Consider the following 24,796-nt stretch of genomic DNA (forward strand, 5'->3'; position numbering starts at 1 on the left):
TAAGGCGCAAATTAATCCATGCCTCACCATTTGTTTCACTGACACATTAATTCCCCTCACAATTATGGCTCTTCAAAATTAAGGATGCATATTAAGTCGTATTAAGCACGTTTATGATTTGGATAAAAATTAGCTCAAATTAATTAAATAAATGGATTTTTATTTGGTTTTGTTTAATTTTATATTCTTAAAAAATTAATAATATTAAATTTAATTTTGAAATTAATCAAAAACTAAAGAAATAATCAAACCGAACTGATAAATTATATACATATTTATTTATATATATATTATTTTATTTTCCAATGAAAATAATTTAAGAAATCAAAAAAGATCTAAACAAAAAGTTAGCTAATGGACCAACTTTTTTATAATTATATATACATATCCGAATAACTAATTGTTGATAAATAAGTTGGCAAACACAAAAATAATGGTGCTAGCTACTCAAAATGAATGGTGTTTTGCGAAACTAAATAGCACTATAGAGTTAGACATAATTTGAATTATGATATAAGAATTATAAGCTCAAATGACACGAAAGTAATATTTTTTTTTTAATGAATTGTTTTCTTGTTTTCCTTTTTGAATAAATATTTTTTTTTACTTTGGTGTATAGTTAATAACTGAATAATCGAATCAAACTGAACCAAAATCGACTACTAACCAAACTGATTAAATTGGTTCGATTTAAATTTAAATAATTTAACCGAGTAAATTAGTTTAATTTTGAATTTGATCAATAATGAATCTAGATCGACCCTACTCCATACCTTTACCCATTCGTTTTTTTTGAAATTTTTGTTATCCTTTGAAAATTTTGGTTAAAAAAATAGTTCTTTAAGCTTTGGGCTCCGGAAAAGATACTCATGAACATGATATTAATCATTGCAAGATCAAATCTGAACTTTGCCAAGAGGATCATATATCCCCCTATATGGATTTATTTACTAATTAAAAAAAATGAAAATAATTATTTTCACTTCCATTAGATAAAAAGGTTTTATGAGTTACTTTTGTAACAATAAAAATATATGTAAGTCGATTTTATAACGATGAATATATCAGTTCTAAAGGGCAAACTTGAAAGGTAAATCCAGAACCATAAGATGGCCTATGTAACTATCCATGCGAAGTTAGTACAGTAATGAATCTGTTTTATATTGTAATATATAAATTTCTCACGCAGTGGCTGGAATAGCTCAGTTGGTTAGAGCGTGTGGCTGTTAACCACAAGGTCGGAGGTTCAAGCCCTCCTTCTAGCGTTTTATTACCAAAATACATTTTTTATGGAGAGTATCAAAACAAAGAGTCACGTCGTGAGCGGCAGGATTCGAACCTGCGCGGGCAGAGCCCACACGATTTCTAGTCATGCCCGATAACCACTCCGGCACGCCCACTGGAATGATCGGTTATTCGCGAGAAATATATGTTTGTGTAAAATGTCATGCAAAAACCGAACGTCATTGACGGCGATGGAGATATTTTGCTTTCAGCTCAAATTTGGGGAAGTTAACATTTGATTCTCTGAGTGGACTCTGTAAAAAGATATACGCTACACAAAAGTATTGGATGTAGAATGTTATGTTTCTTTTAGAAAGGAAATGGAAATTCAAGAGCGGAAACCAAAACAAAGTGGGCTGGATTCTACATGAGCCATGTGGGCTGGACCATCTGATTCCAAAAGTGTACCAGGTCCAACAAGACAATTACAGGTAAAAGAGAAATACAGAAGACGAGAAAAATCCTGTGTGTTAATATTAGCTATTTGTACTTTTTCAACTGCAGATCAGATCAATATAATGAATTACTGATGAAAGTATTTAAGCTAAATGAATTTAAAAACAGGTTGTGGCATATATATTCCCAGTTCTAATGCAAGCTGACAATTTGCGTCAATATAATGTGCAAGTCTCACGTCAGAAACATTATGGATTAATTAGTCCCAACACTGTGCAATAAAATGATTGGAATAATTTGTGTGATAAAGAATAAATTCACATAATTTTTACTTAGATTATTACTTACATCTAGGAGTGTCAAATAGGCGGATTGGGTTGAAATTGAAAATATTAAAGTAGGTTAAAATAGAAATTGGGTTGAGTCATGACCCGCCTAAATTTACTTTGAGCTCAAATATGATTCGTCCAATTTGACCCGCTTAATCTAAAAAAATTTAGCATATTGTTATTTATCTTTTATAACCACAATTTAAATTTCACCACAAGAAAAAAAGAAGAAGTTATAAATAGATAGATAAATCCTAGAAGATACAAAATAGATAGTAATCCATACATTCAATATGGGAACCTACATTACACCAATGCAAATAAAGAGTATTAAAATGGGTTGAAATTGGAGATTAAATTGAATTCAATTGAAGATTCTTTTAAAATGAATTAATGTTTGAATGAGTTGAGATTGACCCGATTCAAATTATTTTAATTTCAACCCTTAAAATTCTAAAAAAAAAAAAAGAATAAATTACTTATATTTTAGCTCATTTTGACGCATCACTTAGTTTGAAAGGGTTCCTAAAAGTCAATACTTATCGTACTTAGGGAGGCACCTTGTTTCTCTACTTGTACCACTTGCTCTGGGACTGGGAGCAAAACGAATATTTATCAATTGTTTTATTTTATGGAGAAACGAAATCATCCGGCAAGTCCCTCTCTCCATTTGTTAATTAAATAAATATGTTTACCTTATCTGGAAACTTAAAAATTAATTTGCATATATTACTCTCTTTAATTATTAGAGTTTGATGAATGAAAGTACCATTAAGTTAAATCTCCTCATCTGAAACTAGAATAAAATTTATGACTATAAAGTCATTGCACAAACAAGCATTCATCCACTAAAGGGGAATTATGTAAATGCATGTACAACATGATGAGACTAATAACAAGTTACAATTAGTCAGATCAATTAACCATTATCAATCACAAATTAATTGAAATATAAAAATCATCTTTATCTATTTTTACTTTGTTCAGGTCCATTTCACTCTTATAGTACTAATTGAAGGAGATTATAAAACAATATTTAGTGTAAAACTACTGACTGTTTATGTTTTTCTTCTTATACCTCTCTACATGAGGCAATGACTTCATTATATCGTCCTGTCTTTTCTATTTAGATTGAAATTGTAATATTGGACTATATAGTCATGTCAACATTTAATTACTAATCCAAAGCAGAGACGAATCTAACATTTTTAAAATATGAGTACACCACTAAAATAAAAAAAATTAAAAAATATCATTAAGTGGAAATTATCCCTAGTCCACTAGGTAAATAGTTCAACATTGAACCAAGTGCACCATTTAGTACCAATTTTAAAAAGTATATACAGGTAAAATATCTAGGAGAGATCACGGATCCACTTGCGCTCATTTTTAATACGTAAATTTGACACTAATCCTAAGCTAATTAGGCTCTACTACACGTTGTGTCTATCACTAATTAATTAAAGATTCTAACATGAGATAATCTATTGCATCTCATGACAAACGTACCATCTAGTAATTATTTTTTCTTTTTGCATGTGGTGGACGTGCTTCATTTATACATTTTTTTTGCCACACACATGGGGTGAGATTTATGTTGTCATATCATATGGTCTATCTAGTGGGATTGAAATCAAATTATTGGATCAAAATTGCGTAATTCCAGAGGTCAAGTTGTATATTAAGAGAGTTTTATGTCAAAAAGGGAATTTTTAAAGATATAAACGAAACTAAATTCATATTTATCGTAACTATTTTATACTATCCCATTTTCAAAAGGCAGCAATAAAATATCTGCAAAACATACATATATAAATACAACCTAGCTCTAAGAAATCCCCCCAAAAAAACATAGTATAAAATTCTCAAAAGAAATAGGGGAGAAGGATCATATTGATTTTTCTTATTGTCATTTATCCGTTTCGTTTTTAATAAATTAATGAAATAATTGTACGTAATTGGTAGTTTTATGTGTGGAATCGAATAAAACAAAAAAAAGAATGTCAACTTAAGAGAATTTTGGAGATGAAGGGCAATGGGGGACTCATTGAAGAAGAGTAGATGTTACAACAACTGTAATGTCATTAGGTGAGCCAACACTTCATGAAACAAAGACTGTCCTAAATTAAACTAATAAAATCCATAACATGTATTAATATTTTTATGGAACCCAGGATAATTCGCAGTCGCTATAATCTCTGTCATAGCTTTTGTTTTTCGGGTGAATACTTTATGCGCACGGGGTAAACCACCCCTATTTAATAACATATATTATTATTATTATTATTATTATTATTATTATAATAATAATAATATCCTTCTAATCTATCTAATTTTAAAATAATTAATAGAGTTATACTTCGATTTGGCAACTCTTGCAAATCTTAACCCATAATTAACCAATGGTTGCATGAAGGGTATTTCACATATACGTATATATAGTTTATAAGTTTATTAGGATGGCCATATTTGATGACATATATATAGCTTGTCATTATTCTTTTTTTTATTTGAGATAGATAAATCAACATGTATTAATTTAATAATTAAATTTATATACACTGAGGGCTTCATATTTGGTTAGCAATTTTTTTAAAATAAAAAAATCAATTTCTTATAAAACAGACAGACCAATGTATATACAATTAACGAGTTCTTGTTACAACTTGTTTTTATTTTTATATCATGACACTATTGTTACTATTTAAGAAAGTCAATTGATACATTTTAATTTATTACTTATAACAAAATGAGTTTGGTACGGAGAAACATATTTTAGTGGAAAATAAATACTATAATTTTCTTAAAGTTATTTTTTAAAGTGAAATATGTTCCAAGAATATTTATATATAATTTAAGCAAACACGATGAGGTGAATGTTGGGGGTATGGAGGAGATCAACAATGAGCGTGAAATATCACTTATGAAATTTATTTTTCTTTTTATCATTTATGGTATTTATTTTCTTAACAAACATATTTTGACCAATAAAATATGAAAAAAAAATAGAATACAAAACATACTCTTCTTAAATCGATATAGGAAATAGTATAAATCTAAAATAAAACTTTAGATGTTTTGAAATAAAGAAACACCTCATCGCTAATGAGAGGACAACTTAACAACTGGGCCAGAAAATTAGTAATATTTAATTAATTTATAACGAAACTAATAATAGCATAGGTTGAGAGTTCCATACCTAATTAATTCGTCCCATACAGAAGAAAAATGCAATATTTATGTGTTCCATTATTTGCCAAAAATAAATAAAATAAATATTCAATGAAAGATCTGATGTGATATTCTGCCGGTACCTAATTTGATTAACGAATTTGTTACACGTGCAATGACCAAATTCATCATTTATTAACATACACCCCTTCCAACCTATGAAATATTTTAAATTTAATTTAACAATAGGACATAATGTCCAATGTAAGGTGTACAAGGACCACTTATAATTATCTTAAGATTTTGAGATGATTTTTTAGATTTTTTATTCAAAAAAAAGTCTAAAATGTCCTTAAATTATTGAAAAATGTATAAAAATATTTCTTATTTATCTATTGGGTCTAAAATGTTTTTGACATCCATTTTAGGTCCAAAATTGATTCTTTCTTTAACAGAAAAGGGCATTTTAGGCTCAATAGATGGATGAGTGACATTTTTATACCATTTTTAATAGTTCAAGGGCATTTTAGGCCCTTTTAACCGAATTTTAATTAAATAATTTGAATAATTTTTTTAAACACGTGACGGTCATCTATTGGTTATAATTTAATTATTTAAAATTAATTATAAATCAAAATTTATGTAACGACCCATTAGGTCATTTTGAGAACTAGAGCTTTTTATTTCATAAAAGACTCATTCCGTAAATTTTTAATGGGTATTTTGGATTATTCAATAAGTATGATTATTTAGTTGAGGGGTGAATTTAAATAACTAATTAAATTAATGGGTTAAAGTGTTAATTTAATTAATACTATATACCAATTATTAAAGGAAAATGATAGGGTTTATAAATTTTTTATACATAATTAGTTTGAGAAAAAAAAAAGAAAAAAAAAAGAAGAAGAGGAGAACAGCGACGAACAGAAGCAGAAACTGGAAAAAACAATACGGAGGAAGAGAGAAAAGAAAGGGGAAAAGAAAAATAAAGGAGAAGAGAAAAATAGGAATTTTCATTCTAAAGCATCAAGGTAATTATTCTCATCCTTTTTATTAAATTTTTATGTGATTATGAACATATTTTTAAGGTATATTGGTGGAGAAATAATGCTAAAATAAGGAAATATGACCCTAGGGTTCTTCGCATAAAATCTTGATTTGGGAGTCGAATAACGATCCGTTTTAGCTGAAATTTGACATGTGAGTTTATTTTATCATGAGCGAACATAATCGGAAAGAAAATTTCAGATTTGACTTCAATGACTCGGGATGACTTTTTGACCCAATTTTTTTTTATTCGAAAATAAATATAGCTATATGAGTGTCATTGGATTCGTATTCTTATGAAGATTATGTATTTGAACATATTTTGATCATTCGGAAGCGTTACGAGAGGCTCAAGTTTTAAAGTGATTATTTAATTTAATTGAGGTTTAACGCTAGTTTTGAAATTCATAAAATATGGGAGTTGACATGTTAAGTGGCGTCAAGATTAGGAACGTGTTTATAGAATTGGGTGAGTTATTGGGGCTAGGTTAAACATATATACAATATTGGTGTTTACAGATTAGTTTACTTATAAATATCATATATTTGATAGATTGAGATTGGTCTGAGGCATTGAAGAAGGGAAAAGACATTGGTGGATTAACTTGCTTTACTTCGGTTCTTCGGTTGAGGTAGGTTATGGTTTTTATTCTATATTATAGATAGACTCTTAATAGTGATTGATATTCATTGAGTAATGTGTGAAGTTTACTACGCATTTAATTGTTGTGATTTGGATGGTTGATATGTTGTTGTGATTGGTCTGAAATCCCGAGGCCATGAAATCCATAATCTTGAATTTGCCCTATAAAAAAATGGTGCCTTGAATAAAGAAGGTTTGATGAAATATTGTTAATGAAGTGGAATGTAATCATGAAGAATGATAAATTAATTATATTTGGATCGGGTGTCACGTTCCGACACGGTATATTTGGATCGGGTGTCACGTTCCAACACAGTATATTTGGATTGGGTGTCACGTTCCGACTGGATATATTTGGATCGGGTGTCACGCTCCGACACGGTATATTTGAATCGGGTGTCACGTTCCAGCACGGTAATATTAAAGGAAAATAAATTAAAATGACTTAATACTACTCAATCTCCAATAACTCATTTTCCAAAAGAGTGTGATATGGAGGCTTGAGTCCTTAGGTGTGATCTTGATATTGTTGATTGGTTATGAAATTGTTCATTGTGTTGTCACTTGATCTTGTTGGTTGCCACCTGTTAAGTGCTATGGTTGATTTTCCGCTATTATTTATTGCATATTGATTCCTATTTTGAATCGGCCGATGATACCTACTCAGTACATGTTGTCTTGTACTGACCCCTACTTGTATCTTTTCTTGTTTTATTTTGTGGGGTGCAGCGAGTGTTCCACCGACTTCGACTCGACCTCAGATCTAGTCAGTCTCCAGTTCATAAGATTTCAGGGTGAGCTATCCTTCTAGATGACGATGGAATCTCTTGTCATGGCATGGTGTCCTTAAGTTTTGGATACATTATGTTATGTTATTTATTTGGTGTTTGATAATTCGAGACTTAGTTTTAGAATTCAGATGTCCTTCATGTGATGACTTTCAGGTTTTGGGGAAAATGTATTTATTTGAGCTTCCGCGTTATTGTTATTAGTTGAGGTTTATATTGTTGGTTCTCCCACCTAGGAGGTTAAGTGTGGGTGCCACTCATGACCCATTTTGGGTCGTGACAATTTATTTAAAATAATTTTAATTAAATAATTTGAATAAGTTTTTTAAACACGTGGCTACCATGGTTACAATTTAATTATTTAAAATTAATTATAAATTAAAATTTATTTAACAGAATTTTAATTAATTAATTTGAATAATTTTCTTAAACACGTGACTGTCATCTATTGGTTACAATTTAATTATTTAAAAATCAAAATTTATTTAATAGAATTTTAATTAAATAAATTGAATAGTTTTTTTAAATACTTGGCGGTCATCTATTGGTTACAATTTAATTATTTAAAATTAATTATAAATAAAAATTTATTTAAAAGAATTTTAATTAAATAATTTTTTTAAACACATGGTGGCCATCTATTGGTTATAATTTAATTATTTAAAATTAATTATAAATCAAAATTTATTTAAATAATTTGAATATTTTTTTTAAACACGTGTCGGCCATTTATTGGTTACGATTTAATTATTTAAAATTAATTATAAATCAAAATTTATTTAACAGAATTTTAATTACCAAAAAGGGCCTAAAATGCCCTCGAGCTATTGAAAATGGTACAAAAATGTCCCTCATTCATTTATTGGGCCTAAAATGCTCTTTTTCGTCAAAGAAAATGTCATTTTTGGACCTAAAGGTGGTTGCCAAGGAAATTTTATGCCCAATAGATGGATGAACAACATTTTTGTACCATTTTCAATAGTTCAAGACATTTTAGGCCCTCTTTCGTTTTTTATTTCATTAAGCAGAGGCAGATTTAAAATTTGAAAACTTTGAGTATCATACTATTTTAACAGTAATATATACAGTATTTTGTGAATGGGGTGTCAATATTCATGGAGGAATCCTATAATTAATATTTGTCACTAGGTTTCTACGTAAGATAAAGACTTGTCTACTTGGTGTAGTTAAGTTTTTAGTTAGAGGAGGTCACTTTTAACCGCTGGCACCATAACCAAAGAGTGTTTTTCAACCAAGACCTCTGCATACCATCTACATATATACAAATATATAAACATTTGTAAGTTTAACTGCCTTGATCCACATTAATTAGGTAACTAGCTTACTCTTCTCTGTACGGCTTCTTCATTTGTTCAATTCCTTTCTTTTTTCATTTTCGAAGAAGTAGACATATGCTTTCCTAACTCCCTTTATTTATTTATTTATATTTTTAAAATAATATAATATTTATTCTTTTGAAAGTCATCTTTTCATATTCAGTAAATCCTTAATATGTTTATTTCTTCTTGGTGCTAAGTGATATAATTTGATAAAAGTACTAGTTGAGAAAGGATCCAAGTAGTCAATTATTTTGGAGAATAATCAATAAGGTTAGTGAAAATCATAAGAAATTAATGTTCAAATTCAGCATAAATTAAGAAAAATGACGTAGTTGATTTTTCTTCTTCAACTGCCTAAGTTTTGGTGAGTGTTATATTTGTTTGATATTTGTATTAGTGAAAGATAATAAATATACTCGATAAAATAATTGACATGCCAAGTTGATCTATAAACCACCGTTATAAATAATAAGAATTGATTAATTATTACTAACATGACCACCATCGCATGATTCCATAATTCATTACTTAATAATTTATTTGACATTGAGGAGCATATATCATTAAAACTGTGATTATGGCATTATGCCACTGAACGGTGTAATGATATTATTCGAAATAAAGGGACAAATTATTAGCAATGTTCAAGAACATGATGTTTTAATTGATCATCCTGCTCTCATTCCCTTGTTTGCCCCTTGTTCTTTAATTTGCCTAAGAATTCAATCAATTCATAGATATAACTTTTATACGGATTGCCAGAAAGAGTTGAATCCAAGAATTTTTTGATTCACTTGGAATGAATTTGTTATACCCCGGAAATTACCAAAATACTCCTGGAAGATAGCGGGTTTGCATAACGTACCATTCTTAACTTTTTTGCCCAATTTGAGGCCGGAATATCTGTCAGGGGGAAAAATCGTGTGAAAAAAGTGATCTCGATTGAATTTTAGGCCAATCGTATCAAAATATAATTCTTCAGGGCAAAAGCAACCTAACCAGAAGAGTGCGCGATAGGTCCGTGTCGTGTACCTGCTCCCACCTAGTTCATTTTCTCACTTTGTTCATAAAACGCATTTGGCAAGTGCGTTTTATGTGTTGCGCGACTTTTGTACATAAATCGCATTTGACAAATGCGATTTTTGTGTGTTTTTTCGTATGTTTTTCAGTTTCAGTGAGGGGTATTTCAATTTTTTTCCACCCCTCCTATACTTAACGTATGACTGATATAGGTCGTTTTCGACCTTATAAGGGTTTCTAAATCAATTCCTTAGACTTTTTACGCATTCAATCAAAAGAAACTAAGGCTAAGGAGAGGAGAAAGGGCTAGGGTTCAAAGATTTCAAGCCAGAATCTTGCCAGTTTGATTGTCTGTCTTCATCCCAAGTATGTAGGGATAAACTAAAGCATGAACCTTGTTCTTCCATGTGCCCCATGATTGTGATAGGTTGATTTGTGAATGAATTGAGTCTCCATAATTGTATTTCTTGAGAATTTCCTTAAATTTTAATAAATTTTACATAATATTGCGTAATTGATGTTTTCTATGAACTTGTTTCTTGAACAAATGATTTAAACTACTTATTTCATAGATCATAATAGTATTTTTACTAATATTGATGTATATGCCTAAGGATTGAGTCTAGAGATTTGAACTTGTGAATACATGATTGTGAATGAGATGTGAGTATGATGATAGTCTTGATGGAACTTGATAGTCCTTTGTATCTTCATAATTGAACCCAATTGAATGGTATCAACTGAATGTTGTCATAAATGATTGTCCCAACTACTCTTAAATGATTGGGAATGATTAGATAATTGATTTGTTGAAATGATTGATTGGATAAAACTGATGAACTGATAAAAAGTCCATATGAGACTTGTTGATTGGTTTGATAGAGATTGATTGTTTTATGAGCATTAAGTCTTGGGAGAAGTATCGAGCACCGAATTGGGTAAGAGTAAGTAATAACTCGAACACAATAACTACGTCGCCAAACATATGAGAGAATTGAAATGTTAAGTCAGATATTTTCCTATTTTATTATCCTGACATGATAAGACTTGATTGATTGTTGGATCCATGATTGGTTGATTCGTCCTTTACCCTGGCAAAGTATTGGACGGTTGTGGCAACAACAACGAGCTTGTTGTACGATCATTAGCTCATAAGTGATTATTGTCGGATAGGAGAAACTCCCTATAGATCTTGACAGTACTTTGATTGGACTGGATTGAGTTGGATTATATATGATTCGTTTCTGTCTAAACCTTACTCTTGCTTTAGACTTATGACATCTTGATTGAGTTTCTTACTCTTGATTGAGTTACTTAAGTTGATGTTATTCTATCTTATGCATGCTTCACTCTGCTATATTACATACTCGTACATTCCACGTACTGACGTCCACTTGAGCCTGCATCCTTTAATGATACATGGACATGTATTAGTGATCATCAACATGCGCACCGTTGAAGATCTTTTCCACATTCCAGCTGATTGGTGAGTCCTTCCTACTTTCAGAAGATACCCTCTTTTATCATCTAACTTTAGAGTTTAGACTTTTACTTTTATTTTGATTAAGGTAGCCAGAACCTGTCATTGGCATAACTTGGACATTTGATAGAGGCTTCTTAGACTAGATTGCTGATGTGTTCATTGGATATTGCCTTTTGGCTAATTTCATTCATACTAGCTTGTTGATTGGATTAGATAGATTGTTGGCCTTTGGCCTTACTCTATAAGTTATCTATTTGATTATCATGTTGAGTTATTTTCTTGATGAGTTAAGTCTTTCGCTGGTAGAGTATTGATTGAATAAATGTGTGAACAAGCCAAGTGGTTCGTTTGGAGACTAGCAATAGTCTTTGAGTATCGACCACACCTAGGGTACCCTTCCGGGGAGTGACAAAATTCTTAAAGAATATCGAGAATAGCTAGGTTTAATCCAAGACTCTTTTGCAATCATATCTTTGAACCCAAAAGTAACACTAGTTAAAGAGTGGTAACACAAGCAGACATTTTGAGAGTTGATTTCTCGTATGGTCACTCAACCCATTCAAATGTAGCAGACAATAGCGGGGCTCGAAAATTAATGTGTTTTCGAATATAGGAGTTAGCAATCGTTGATATGCTCATATCGGTGACATTATTGTTACTGTGATCAAAGAAGCAATACCAAATATGTCTTTAGAAAGATCTAAAGTAGTCAAAGCTATAATTGCGCGTATCTATAAAAAACTCAAACGTGACAACGAAATGATAATACGATACAATGATAAATTGATAATGTAATAATTACTGTTGATCAAGAATAAATAATTGAGTGACTATTTGAAAAATCAAGCCGACATTTTGATCATGATCCATTTATCTAGGTTGAAAGAAATACTTATATATTCTCTTGACAGGATCATTATTCTATACAATTTCCACAGCTATCACTGCCAAGCCAAGCTAAAGTGTCACCAAAAAGGATGTTAAGTGGAATGACAAGAGAGGGCAGCTCTGCTGTCAAGAAAGGTGAAAGTTGTTGGGGGATGAGAAGGTCACCAAACTACTAATACATCCCATCATCTTATCTCATTTTCCTACTTAATTGTTGCACTATTAATTAACATTCCAATTACCAACACCATATTAACCCTCAACTCGCCCTTTTCTCTCACATATTTACACCTTATTATATCCCTCTAAAACTACCTAATATATCTGTTCCTACTTTTGTCTTTAAACTTATCCAAAATCCCCAACAAAAGATAAGATCCTTCCTAAATCCTACCCAGAAAGAAGCATCTTTTCGTGGTTTCTGCTTTTTTTTTTATTTAGTAATCCAATTCGATTTTATGTATTCTCATTGAAATTCAATTAATTTGAATTTACACTGCATAAGACCGTTAGAGGGGAATTTTTTCATATTCAAAATTCAAACATAAAAAATTTGATTAAGAAAAAAACTTTCTCTATCCGCGCACCACATCTTTGATCGTTGGTTTCTGTTTGTCTTGTTAATCCTTAACACCAAGAATCTTGCATTTATCTCAATTCACATTTTTCTCATTCTTGGTATAATAATGCCATTAACTCCATCTACTAAACAATTAAACTGGGTCAGTCTTTTTTTAGTTGAAGGGACCATCTTTCTCTTTCTCTCTGTCTCCATTTCCAGCATATAATCAAAATCCCTTCACACTTTTCCACATTTCTCATTACATATTCGATTCTTTATTCGCCAATACTCACTCTCTTTTTTTCTATAAACTGAGAGTATAAGTAACTCTATCCTTCCCTACAAGCAAAGTTGTTCACTTTTCTTGATTCTTTCCTTTTCTTGATTTTTGGGTTTGTGGGTTTCTGTGTTGCATTTCGAGATCCGCTCTCAAATTGGGGTTTCTTCCAAGTAGTTATACTAACTCTGTGGAGCCTCTTCACAGTTCATACCCTTTAAAGACTCAAGCTTTAGCCACTGATACTGATAACCATTGTGGCAATGAAGAGTTAAAAATCAAGTCTTTAATTCACAGAATGATTTGGGATTTCGGGTTGGCTTGTTTTATCCCGACCCGCCGCCGGCGAGCTTCCGGCGAGGATAACGGTGAGAAGGACAAAGGTGTCAGCAGTTTGGAGCATAACAAGGCTTGGTTGCTTGCTGAGTCAGGAGCATGTGGTACTGAGTTGATTAATGCTGAGCCACATTCGGTTCATTCCTCTTTTAGGTTCAGCTTTTGCTCTCAGGTTGAGCTTGAGTCTATGAATGTCAACAGATGTTCTTCTGCTACTGTTTTAATGGTGAATTTGGATAATGGGTTAACTGATCCCCTGTCTAGAGAGCTAAAATGGAGGAAAATTCAATCACTTGAGAGGAGTATTTCTCCTGTGACTCATTCTTTAATTAGGTTTACCTATGCTGAGATTGCTTCTGCTACTCGTAATTTTTCTAAAGGTATTCAATTGTTTATGTTTAATTTCTTAAACTTTTTTACTTTCCCCTGTTTGAAAGAGAAATTCATATCCGAGGACTATAGAAAACAATCTCTCTACCTCCAAAAGGTAGGGGTAAGGTGCTTACTCTCTACCCTCCCAGACCCGTGCGATTACACTAGATATGTTGTTGTTGAAAGAGAAATTCGTGTGATGATTTGCTTTTCTTGAATTGGGTAGGTAGAGTTTTGGGAAGAGGAGCATTGAGCTATGTTTTCAGAGGAAGAGTGGGATTTATGAGGACTACTGTTGCGATTAAGCGGTTAGACAGGGAAGACAAGGAGTCTCCAAAGGCATTTTGTAGGGAATTGATGATTGCTAGTTCTCTTCATAACCCATACATTGTTCCTCTGGTGGGTTTTTGTATTGATCCAGAGGAGGGATTCTTTTTGGTATACAAGTATGTATCTGGTGGAAGTTTAGAGCGGTATTTACATGGTGAGCTACTTGGTTTGCTTTTGTTCTCAATAAGGTCATTATTATTTTAGTTTACACAATTTCTTTGGGACTAATTTATATAGAATTTCGTTCTTAGATAAGAAGAAGAGGGGGGTGAAAGGTGGTCCAGCACTTCCATGGTCTACACGGTATAAGGTGGCTGTAGGCATTGCAGATTCAATCGGGTACTTGCATTATGGCACTGAGAGGTGTGTTGTTCACAGGGACATCAAACCCTCCAACATTCTTCTCTCATCCAAGAAGACACCCAAGGTAATGGAAGGAACATTCATATTTAACAGCACAAGTTGGTTAGTGTTATTTTGGCCAATTCTGTAGTTCAATCCTTATGTCTTATGCAGTTGTGTGACTTTGGTTTAGCTACATGGACTCCTGCACCTTCTGTACCTTTCCTTTGTAAAACAGTTAAAGGAACATTTGGGTATAGTTTCTATCTTGTCAACTCTTAAATAGGCTGATTATGAATGAGATCCTCACGATGCTTGGCCGTAAAAAACATCCCTGTATTTAAGTTCTTTGAATTACATCTGCAGGTATTTAGCTCCTGAATATTTTCAGCATGGTAAAGTGTCGGACAAAACTGATGTTTATGCCTTTGGAGTTGTCCTCCTGGAGTTGCTTACAGGAAGGAAGCCAATTGAAGCAAAAAGAGGACCAGGAGAAGAGAACTTGGTGTTATGGGTAGGTTCTTGCTTTAATGTATTCTGAGATGTCTTTTCTTATCTTATTTTGTATATTTAAATCATTCTGGCGAAAGTGATTGGTAATTATTAATGCAAGAATACGTATTATCCAGCTTGACTTCTACCAAAGTTGCTGCATAATTATAAATTTTACTATTGAGAAATTTTTTGGTATGCCAATGGTTTGTGTGCAACCTATTCAGACCAGTCCATTTTCTTGCTTCTATTTGGTTTTAAGTAGTATCTTTCAGACTTGCTGATGTTTAGATCTTTATGTTCTAAATGGTCACTGCTACAGAGGATCTTTGTTCCTTGTTTGTTGACTGTTTAAGGCTTTAAGCTCTCGGATGCACAATTACGACGTAGAATTATGCTTGTAAAAGATCATACTGATAGTTGACACCACTACACATATATTAGACAATGACATTCAATTTGACCCGTTCATGCATGAGTGATATACATGTGAAGTAATCAGATTCAACTCAATGATGATGGTAGGACTCTCAGTATCAAAATTTGGCAAGATTGGGACCATTTGCTGTCCTTATGTGCTATTACCGTGATGGACTGCTTAATAAATTAGATCATTTATTTTTCTTTTTGACCAAGACTTGGAAATTATAGTCATCTTCTCTGTTCTTTTCAGGCAAAGCCACTGCTGCAACAAGGAGCTCTTGAAAAGCTTCTTGATCCGAAACTCAAATTCCCTCAAAAGAACCTACAACATATAGCTCGGATGACTCAAGCAGCAGCTGCATGTATACACAGTGAAGAGTCTCGAAGGTCCAACATGGATGAGATCATTGCTATATTGAGAGGCACAAAAGTTCATTCCTTGACCAGGAAGAAGTCTATTTCCAGTAATAATTGTGTGATTGATCCCCAATTGCAGCGGACAAAAAGTGAAATGAATAGTCACTTAGCATTGGCAATGTTAGGAGTACCTGACTTTGAGGATGGTGATTTTTATTGTCGTTGATATGAAAACGATTAATTTGATTAGCTTCATATTTTTTCTCTACTTGTTCTTTCTTCCCTCACTCCATTCTAAGATTTTAGGGTGACAACTGATAAGCTCTTTAACATGTAGATAGAGAAGTGGTGGTCTGATTGAAGAATAGGCTGTTTGCATATATTTGTCCCTGATTTTGGTGGGGAAATATGGAAGGTTCTATTTTGTAAGATAACATAAAGAAGTTTGTGAATTGTTTTCTGGCTTGATCTTATTTCTTTCCTTCATTGTGAGTTCAAACTTTCTCTGGTTATCTAAATGCACTTTGTTTAGTTCTTTTTCTTCCCTTTTATTTTTTATTTTATTGGATAACCGTGGTGGTTGCGCCAGTTACCTCAACCTGGTACTTTATATCTCTCACCGGTGTAGGACACTGTTTTAGCTTACCTTATGCAGGCTAAAGATTATTTTCTTTTGGTCTATCACCCGGTGTCCAGTATCCCATCGGAGCTCGACTAAATCTGAATATGTCCCGAGAAGTCCGGTCAACTTGCTACTTCACTACAACCCTCGCAGACTAACATTGCTTGTTTTGGCTTGTAGTTTGGTGAGAAAAAAAGTAAACAGAAAGGCCTTTTTGTGTCATTTGCTTTGAGATTTTTCACTTCTTTACTTTTACTCCAAATTAATAACTAGTAGTTACTCAAACCTCTCTCTTTCCTGTAACTAACTAATAACAGTTACCATATTTCTCTATGCTAAATTAATGTGAGCAGTTGATGAAAATCTACAGTAGGCCACCAAATTTAGAACTTTTTAATAGTAAATTCTGTTTGTTTAAAATATATGGGACCTTCATAAACTTTCTTGTATAAACTCTTCCTTGATTTCTAAATTTATAGGAAATTGACAACGTGCTCTCTTTGTGCCAATCCCCCTCTATTGATGGTACGTTTAACCTTTATTTATAAAACTAAAGTAAATCAATCTGTTTCAGGTTAGGTATTTAAGAATAGATAGGTTCAGAAATCTGTACAACCATTAGCAAAAATTAGGTCACCTTGACATTATTTGAGATTGCTGAGATAATGACAGCCAAAACACTCACATAGGACCCCAAATAATGAAAATATAATACAAGGCAAACAAACTTATAGTTCAATGTTGTTGAACCTAGTTGCCTACATAAATTTATGAATTTTATTTAAATCAAACAACTTCGAACCAACCAAATAATTTATAAACCAAAAGAAAAGATATACATACAATCCACCTCAACAATAATGTAAGGAATAAGACGTTACAGTTTAACTAAGTTTTAACGATTTTTTTGCAACGAAAGAAAAGCCAAGACGTATTTGAAAGTGATACATATCAAACTAGATGCTAGAGTCAGTGAATTCAGAATGAGTATGATTTTATTATATGTATACATTTTAAACATTTTTTGCATACGTATACATAGTTCGAGTTGAAAGCTGAAAGCAATGAATTTAGTTGAACCCGCAAAACCCACCCTAAATCCACTTCTAATGGTAAAGTTTGTGCATCAAAGAAAGCTAGAATACTTTAGCAACATCCTTGATCAAACCTCTATTGGCTCGAGCAAATTCTTCGAATTCTTCAAAAGAAATGAAGCCATCCCCATCAGTGTCAAGTTCAGCCATCATATGCTGGACTTCTTCAGAGGTTACAGAGCCTAGCATCTTCAAGGCCTCTCCAAGTTCTGCTGAAGAAATTTTTCCATCACCATTTAAATCAAAACGCTTGAAGACTAGTTCGCGATCGGCTACGTCTTGTGGATCTTCAGCCATTCTTTGGTTTCTTCTTTGCCTTTTTTTGTTTTGTTTGTGATGGTTATGATAATGTAGGCAAAGTTGGTCTTCTTTGTGAGTTTTGTTTTTGGCAACTCAATTAGATCCGCAAAATGAGTTAGCATTTGGGTTATAAAGAGGTATTTCTATTAGTTTGTATGGCCACCCTTAGCCTTAGGACTCGGTCTTTGTGAAAAAACTTCTTGAGGTTTCATGGTCTTGATAAAATTTTGCAACAACCAATCTGTTTACACTTTGTGGAAGGGAATAACTGTTTACTCCCAAAATAGACATTGACAACATTTGGACAGCTCAAAATTGCGTGCAGTTGGGAAAAGGGAAAAATACTCGAAAATTTTACCAAATATGAAAGTTATCCCCATATATTAGTAACAATTTAATGTGATCCGTATTTTATTATTCAATACTAGTAAATATGATAAGCTAGTAGCGTTCACTCATTTCTAAACAACAGCAAACAAAGGGTAAAACCTAGATTTACAAATCTGTGTTTAGTTTTATGTCTATCTTCCAAGAGACGTTTACTTTTACAAACAAGATAGCTGGAAAGACAAACGAGAAAACTTAGCAGGTTCATAAATGACTATATTCACCCATTTCCTCCACTAGATCTGTCTGATGTACTTGGAATTGGTAGTCAAATCGACGATTCATTTTCATATTCAAACTGTCAATGCTAATCAAACGCTGTTGACCGACATGAACATTTAAAATTGAGAATGAAATGAATGTTAACTGAATCAGCAACCCATGCATTAGCCACAAGAATTGAACATTGATATTGAATAAATACATGTGCTTAATAATGTGGGTTATGAACTTCCACATATTTATCAGAAATTATTACCGATTATTTGGCTAATGTGGATATACACGTGCTTAATATTCTTTTCCTACAAGAATTTATGCAAGAGAACACATGGGAAAACTGTTGCAAGCGCATTTTAATGACAACAGATTAATAGGTCGGATGATATTATGCAACTGACTTGAGCAAGGTGTTCAACACTACTTCTCTTGTTGGCAAAGCTGGAATTGCTCCTCTCTCCATCACAGTCAATGCACCGCAAGCATTAGCAAAACTAAGGGCATCTCGAAGTTTGCCCTCATCCTAAAGAATTCAGATTCATAATTAGCGTTAAAGAGGTCTGTGCTTCGAGTTGAAGTACAAAAGAAAGCTCAACAACAAATGGAAGACAGGTTGAAGTTTGAGTGTAAAGAAATGGATCTTGGACCTAACTCAACCCCAAAAGCTAGCTCATGAGAGGAGGATTGTCCAAGACCATATAAGGAGACCACACATCTCATTAACCACCGACGTGAGACTTTTTCATTCTTCAACATTGAGAATAAAATTAATTAGTTCAGTACTATCAGTTTTTGTTTCAGAAGTAGCTACAGCAAGAACAAGGATGTTACATAGTTTTAGTAGTGGACTTAGCTTTCATCAAAGAAGACAGTTGTTCAAATTGTGATTTTTCAGCTGCCTTATATCACTGGGTTGCATATGTGAGTTTAATCATGTGGGGTAATAACTATAAGAGGTTTTAATGAAAACAACAACATATCCAGTAAAATCCCACTAAGTGGGGTCTGGGGAGGGCAGAGTGTACGCAGACCTTACCACTACCTCGAGGAGGTAGAGAGGCTGTTTCCAAAAGATTCTTAGAATAAGAGGTTTTAATGACACAGTAAAATACCCACACTACAAGTAAATCATATAGGTCCTTTAATGTACTTATACTGAAGATACATACCTAGTGCACAAACAAGAAACAGTATTAATTTTCCTTTTTTTGCTCATTAGCTAACATGACATCAGAAACCATACATACAATGAAAAATGTAAAGTAGTAGCCAACAGAATGCCAGGATAATGGAACATTACAACTACTGAACATAATTCGATCCAATACAAAAGGCGATACCTGAAGCAGGGAGACATCAGATGCTAGCTGTGACAATATTCCAGCTACAAAAGCATCTCCAGCGCCAGTGGTGTCCACAGCATCCACCTTTATACCCTTAACTCGTCCACTGAAATCCTGTTTTTCATGATTCAAGCAACTTCAGAAAACTTTTTCCTTTCATATATAGTGGATAACTGGCATATCATGGTATGCGCATATCAGCTTGGTGATTGATCTAGAAGTTTGACCTAAAGATGCACAGAATTCTAATATTTTTAAACTTCTTCCATTGCTATTTATAGGCTACTCGAGCAGGAACAAGCTTGCAGGAGACAGATAAGACTCAGACAACCTTTAATGAGCTTTTCAAAATAGAAGAAACAGTAGTCATACTGTTTCCTGATCATTATTCACGAAAGGAAACAGAACAAAGAATCTTTAAACTTCAGAGAGCAAGGATTATTAATAGTATTATTTTGACGAGTATAACAGAGCAATTCATCAAGGCCCTCTTTGATGAGTCTATATTGATTCCAGATTAAACTATCAAGCAACAACCAATCAACTCTAATATAGATAATCATATACTTGTTCAGCTAGGGATTGACTGGTTAAAAAGGCACAGCAGCCATTTGCTTAAGCAAATTAATTTGATTGACTGGGATGCAGTTGCAATTATGCTTAAACATCATTTACTTTAACACATTAATTTGTGTAGAGTGGGATGCAGTTGCAATTATGCAATTTGCGTAAGAGGAACAAACAGGCATGCAGCAGAGTTGAATAATTTTTATAACACGAGTTTTACCACATCTTAGAAGCTCACCTTGGTGTAATATCGGCAACCTTCTGGACCTTCTGTGACGAGGAGTAATTTGAGGTTTGGATGGTACAACTTCCGAACAACATTATCATCATAAGGATCTTCTCCTTGTGTCAAAAATGAAATCTCTTCTTCACTTATCTGGTGATAACAACCAGCTGAAACATCAGAGGTAACATTTCAAATGAAAGTGCAGACTTTCCAGTCCGACTGTCTTGCAAGATTAACAATATTGTCATTAACAAGTGGGATTTTACTTTGGACATTTGCAAACAAGTACCTTAATTATATCAGCAGTTTCCCATATGCTAAGGATTCCTTCTCTAGCACTTTCTGCGGATGGCCACAATGGAAGCCTCAAATTGGGATCATAGGATAAGATCACACCAGCATCCTTCGCAGCTCTTGCAGCTGCAATATGGGCTGATTTGCATGGCTCTGTAATCAGACTTATGGAACCGTAATGAAAAACTTTTGCCTGTCATAAGGTAGAGGAATCATTGGGTATCACAATCAAGTGGACTATCTAAATATAACTTATTAGTAAGAGTCTACACCAGAAATAGCAGAAGAAATGTAAAGTATCCATGATTAAACTGTTCCAATAAGGAAAGCAACATTGTATAACAATATTGTTAAAGTTTGGCGGACTTCTAGAGTAACATGCTTTCCAGAAAGCATACAAAATGCTCACACATCCTCAAACAAGATGGTCTTCAAAAATCTAAAGATCTGGATTGCAAGGTACTCTTAGAACCAAATCATGAACTGCATAAGGATTTTAATATATTCAATAGTCATATAAATAAGATAGCTTACTCGTAGTGGAAGTAACTAAGAGGATGAACAAATAAGGTCTTATGACTGGAGGCATCTCATGTAAGAACCAAAACCAATTTCAGTTTTCATATTATGGTCCTATTTTTAGCTCTTCTTGTCCAACATTATTTGTTTGCTCTAATGAAACTTTGAAATACTTATATCTCGAGGATAAAAGAACCTTATGTACCTTCCTGATCAACTCTAAATCAAGTTCATCCTCTTGAAGCAACATATCAGCACTCGGGTTACGATAGAACATAAATTCACGTTCTCCATCCTTTCTCAGTGTTACAAATGCTAAAGCAGTACGAGCACCTGGATCAAAGCGCATACCATCACTGTTGACGTTGTTCTCCTTCAAAATATCAGCAAGCATGTAACCAAATTCGTCTTCACCAACCTGCTTGTGATCAAAAGTTATAAGTACATACCATAAAATGCTAAATAAATTTGAAAAGGCCTTTGTTTTTCTAATTTATATAATCTTCACATATTTTTTTTGATTACCCATCTTCACATATTCTTTTTGATAGGTTGTTTTCATTTTCACATGTTTTTTCTAATTAGTTTTCACAACTCAGCAAAGGAAATATTTGAACGAGTCAACTTTGTGGGTTATATGATTCTTCAACAGTCAATCAAATTATCAAAAAACCTAAGGGCAGAAGGAGGATGGACGACAGGGGAGAGGCTGTGCTTGACAGATGAGGACGGTGTGTTCCCTCAGAGGCAGGATGCGAAGGGGAATGATATTGACCCGCAACGAGGTAGAGATGACTAAGTGACATATGGAATATGGCGACGACAACAGCATGTCGTAGAAGGAGATAACAGGTGGAGCCGCTCTATCTATAAAGTCGAGCATCATACGTTCACTTCGTTTTTTGAAATCTGAGAATCACTTCGGAACTCTAGGGGAATGAAAGAAAAATCCCGAAAAATCCGTCAATAAACGACGAACTCCATTATACAGATGATAGGACAGGGTTCGGGTACCCCATTTCTTAGGTCTCCGACCGTATTCTTAATATGCGCTCTACTGTACTTCACTTTTGGTAAGCCTCATCGGTCTTCTGGCAATATCAGGCATATAATAGAGTCTTTGACCGGCTTTGGTCGAGCAACCGCTGACAATTAGTTCTAAGGATCGGGGTTAGAAGGATCATTTTGCGTAAGCGTACGTTGACGGTCCTTCTAGAGGGGATTTCAGGCCCTTTTGATGAGGGTATCTTGTGTTTTCATTAGACTAAGGATAAAATTCTCCGAGGGTCTGCATATTAAGATGAGTTTCCTAATTTGAATGCATTAGTTTGGAATAGTGAGTCTCGGATGAGAGCAAAACTATTCTTCGTCAACGCTATAGACTAAGGAATATGATATCAGCATTGTAATTACTAATTAGTATGCCAAAGAAAAAGGTATTTGACAAGCGCATCGCATTAGATGCCGGATCACCATGGTACAAGGGATACTTTAGAGCAATTAATGTTTCTGCAGCAAGTGGCAGATTTCTATTCAGATATAACAAAATTTCAACCATGCATAAAAGATTGATAGTTCTAACGATGTGAATAGTCTTGGAGTTTCTAATGTCACTTGAAGACTTGAAACAAGTTCAGGGAACCAGACACTGCCATATATTTTGAATAGAGGCAACTAAATAATAACTAAGAGTTACCTCCTCCAACAGCCTGGAATTGGTCCTAATAGTCAAGGATAAGTAGCCCAACTTGAAGATCATACATACTTGATTGAGAAGCTAACTGCCTATACACTTGTTGAATTGTGTAAACTTATCTACTGTTATAGTTATTCAAACCTACATTAAGCACATTGAGTTCAGAAAGAATATGTTCTATTATACCTTCCCAATGAAAGCTGATGAACCACCAAGACGGGAAATGCCAACAGCAACATTAGCTGGTGCACCACCAGGAGCCTTTTTAAATGCAGGTGCCTCAGCCAATGACAACCCACTTGTAGTCGGAACAAAATCAATGAGCATTTCTCCAAAGCACACAACAAGGGAAGATTCATCCTTCTCCAGTGGCCCATTATCACTTGACAATGCTCTTCCTTAAGTAAATATAGTTGAAGAAAGTATAAATACAAAAAAGTATGAAGCAAATTCACTAAATTATCTAGAAACATATATAAATCCAGTCTAAACTTAAAAGATGAACACCTTGAAGTTTGCATCGAGGAAAGATTGGCGGATACTGGGAAGCTGCTTTCACAGTGCATCTTGTAGGAGCAGGAAAAACTGAAAGCAAATATCTTCTGGAAGATTGACAAGAAGTAGAAACTCCACTGAAGGAGAAAGCAGTAGCATGAAGAGCCATTTATGAGGTTTTTAAAGGATACTAGAAAAACAGAGGGACTGATCTGTGAATTTCAAAATTGAGACCTAATACAGTTACATCCGGCGTTAGATTTCAGCAACCAAAACGGAAATTACGAGGTGAGGCGTTGGAGCAGTCGTTAGAAACTTGTAATTTTGAGACAATAAACCCTAATTTTCGGAAGAATTGAAGCAGTTCTTCAAATAGTGGCAGCGGAGAAAGCAATGAGTGGAAATTGGCTAAAGCAGAAGCTGGCAATGGCCCAAAGACTAGCCGACGACGACCTCTAGTTATCATTGTCACTTGTCAGTTGTCAGACAAAATTTATGATTTACCCACTCGTTTATTAGTGACATGGATTTATTTCATGCCAATTGTTTTTTCCAATTAGCATAATACATAAATATGACTCTTAACTAAGTTTCACTTGGTATGACCTTTGACTTTATTAGTGCACAAGTAGACATTTTAATTGTCCAAAACTTGAATAAATAGACACATTTGTCCTACATGACAATTTTGTGTCCTACGTGTATTGTGTTACGTAGGACATGTATAGCTACTTATTCAATTTTATACAAACTTAAGTTCTTACTTGTGCTTACCCAAAATTGAAGGGAATAAATATGAAATGAGACCAAATTAAATGGCATATTTATGTATTATGCCTTCCAATTAATCATGATTTGGTTGAAACTAATAAGTAATAACCACGGAACATAAAATCAATTAATGTAACATAGGTATATAAGTTTTTATCTGTGAGATATAATAGCATAGGACAGAATGGATGATACACATGAGGTATAAATATATGGCGTTAGGTCTTTTGAAATAAAAAAATGTGCAATTTTGGTGTAATAGAAATATTATTAACATGTCAAGAGTGTCTCTAAATTGGTTTAGCTCAATAATTGATATCATTAGACTATCAATGTCAATGATTCAACGAGACGAATCATCAAGATGACAAAGTGATGATGTA

At 33.4% G+C, this 24,796-nt stretch overlaps 3 protein-coding genes and 2 non-coding genes across 5 annotated transcripts; 2 read left to right on the plus strand and 3 right to left on the minus strand.

Annotated features, from left to right (window-relative positions):
* Window positions 1-1,191: 1,191 nt before the first annotated feature.
* On the plus strand, window positions 1,192-1,265 carry TRNAN-GUU (transfer RNA asparagine (anticodon GUU)). The gene has a single exon. It is a non-coding gene; the product is annotated as a tRNA-Asn (tRNA).
* Window positions 1,266-1,318: 53 nt separating this feature from the next.
* On the minus strand, window positions 1,319-1,400 carry TRNAS-AGA (transfer RNA serine (anticodon AGA)). Its single transcript has one exon. It is a non-coding gene; the product is annotated as a tRNA-Ser (tRNA).
* An 11,564-nt stretch (window positions 1,401-12,964) lies between these two features.
* Window positions 12,965-16,332, plus strand: LOC129874694 (probable serine/threonine-protein kinase PBL7). Its single transcript, XM_055950017.1, has 6 exons — window positions 12,965-13,944; window positions 14,163-14,420; window positions 14,518-14,693; window positions 14,783-14,862; window positions 14,975-15,122; window positions 15,774-16,332. Exons 1-6 carry the CDS (start codon window positions 13,527-13,529, stop codon window positions 16,104-16,106), a joined length of 1,413 nt encoding a protein of 470 aa, XP_055805992.1. The 5' UTR covers window positions 12,965-13,526; the 3' UTR covers window positions 16,107-16,332.
* A 1,169-nt stretch (window positions 16,333-17,501) lies between these two features.
* LOC129873371 (polcalcin Nic t 1) lies at window positions 17,502-18,553 on the minus strand. The gene has a single exon (XM_055948455.1). The coding sequence runs from the start codon at window positions 17,891-17,893 to the stop codon at window positions 17,639-17,641; it is 255 nt and encodes an 84-aa protein (XP_055804430.1). The 5' UTR covers window positions 17,894-18,553; the 3' UTR covers window positions 17,502-17,638.
* Window positions 18,554-18,645: 92 nt separating this feature from the next.
* On the minus strand, window positions 18,646-24,187 carry LOC129873370 (probable fructokinase-6, chloroplastic). The gene is made up of 7 exons (XM_055948454.1): window positions 23,655-24,187; window positions 23,334-23,545; window positions 21,657-21,869; window positions 20,928-21,125; window positions 20,651-20,788; window positions 19,843-19,959; window positions 18,646-19,025 (listed from the first exon to the last, which is right to left on the minus strand). Exons 1-7 carry the CDS (start codon window positions 23,809-23,811, stop codon window positions 18,891-18,893), a joined length of 1,170 nt encoding a protein of 389 aa, XP_055804429.1. The 5' UTR covers window positions 23,812-24,187; the 3' UTR covers window positions 18,646-18,890.
* Window positions 24,188-24,796: the final 609 nt, after the last annotated feature.

Source organism: Solanum dulcamara, chromosome 11 (genome assembly GCF_947179165.1).
Source record: "Solanum dulcamara chromosome 11, daSolDulc1.2, whole genome shotgun sequence".
Classification (NCBI taxonomy): domain Eukaryota; kingdom Viridiplantae; phylum Streptophyta; class Magnoliopsida; order Solanales; family Solanaceae; genus Solanum; species Solanum dulcamara.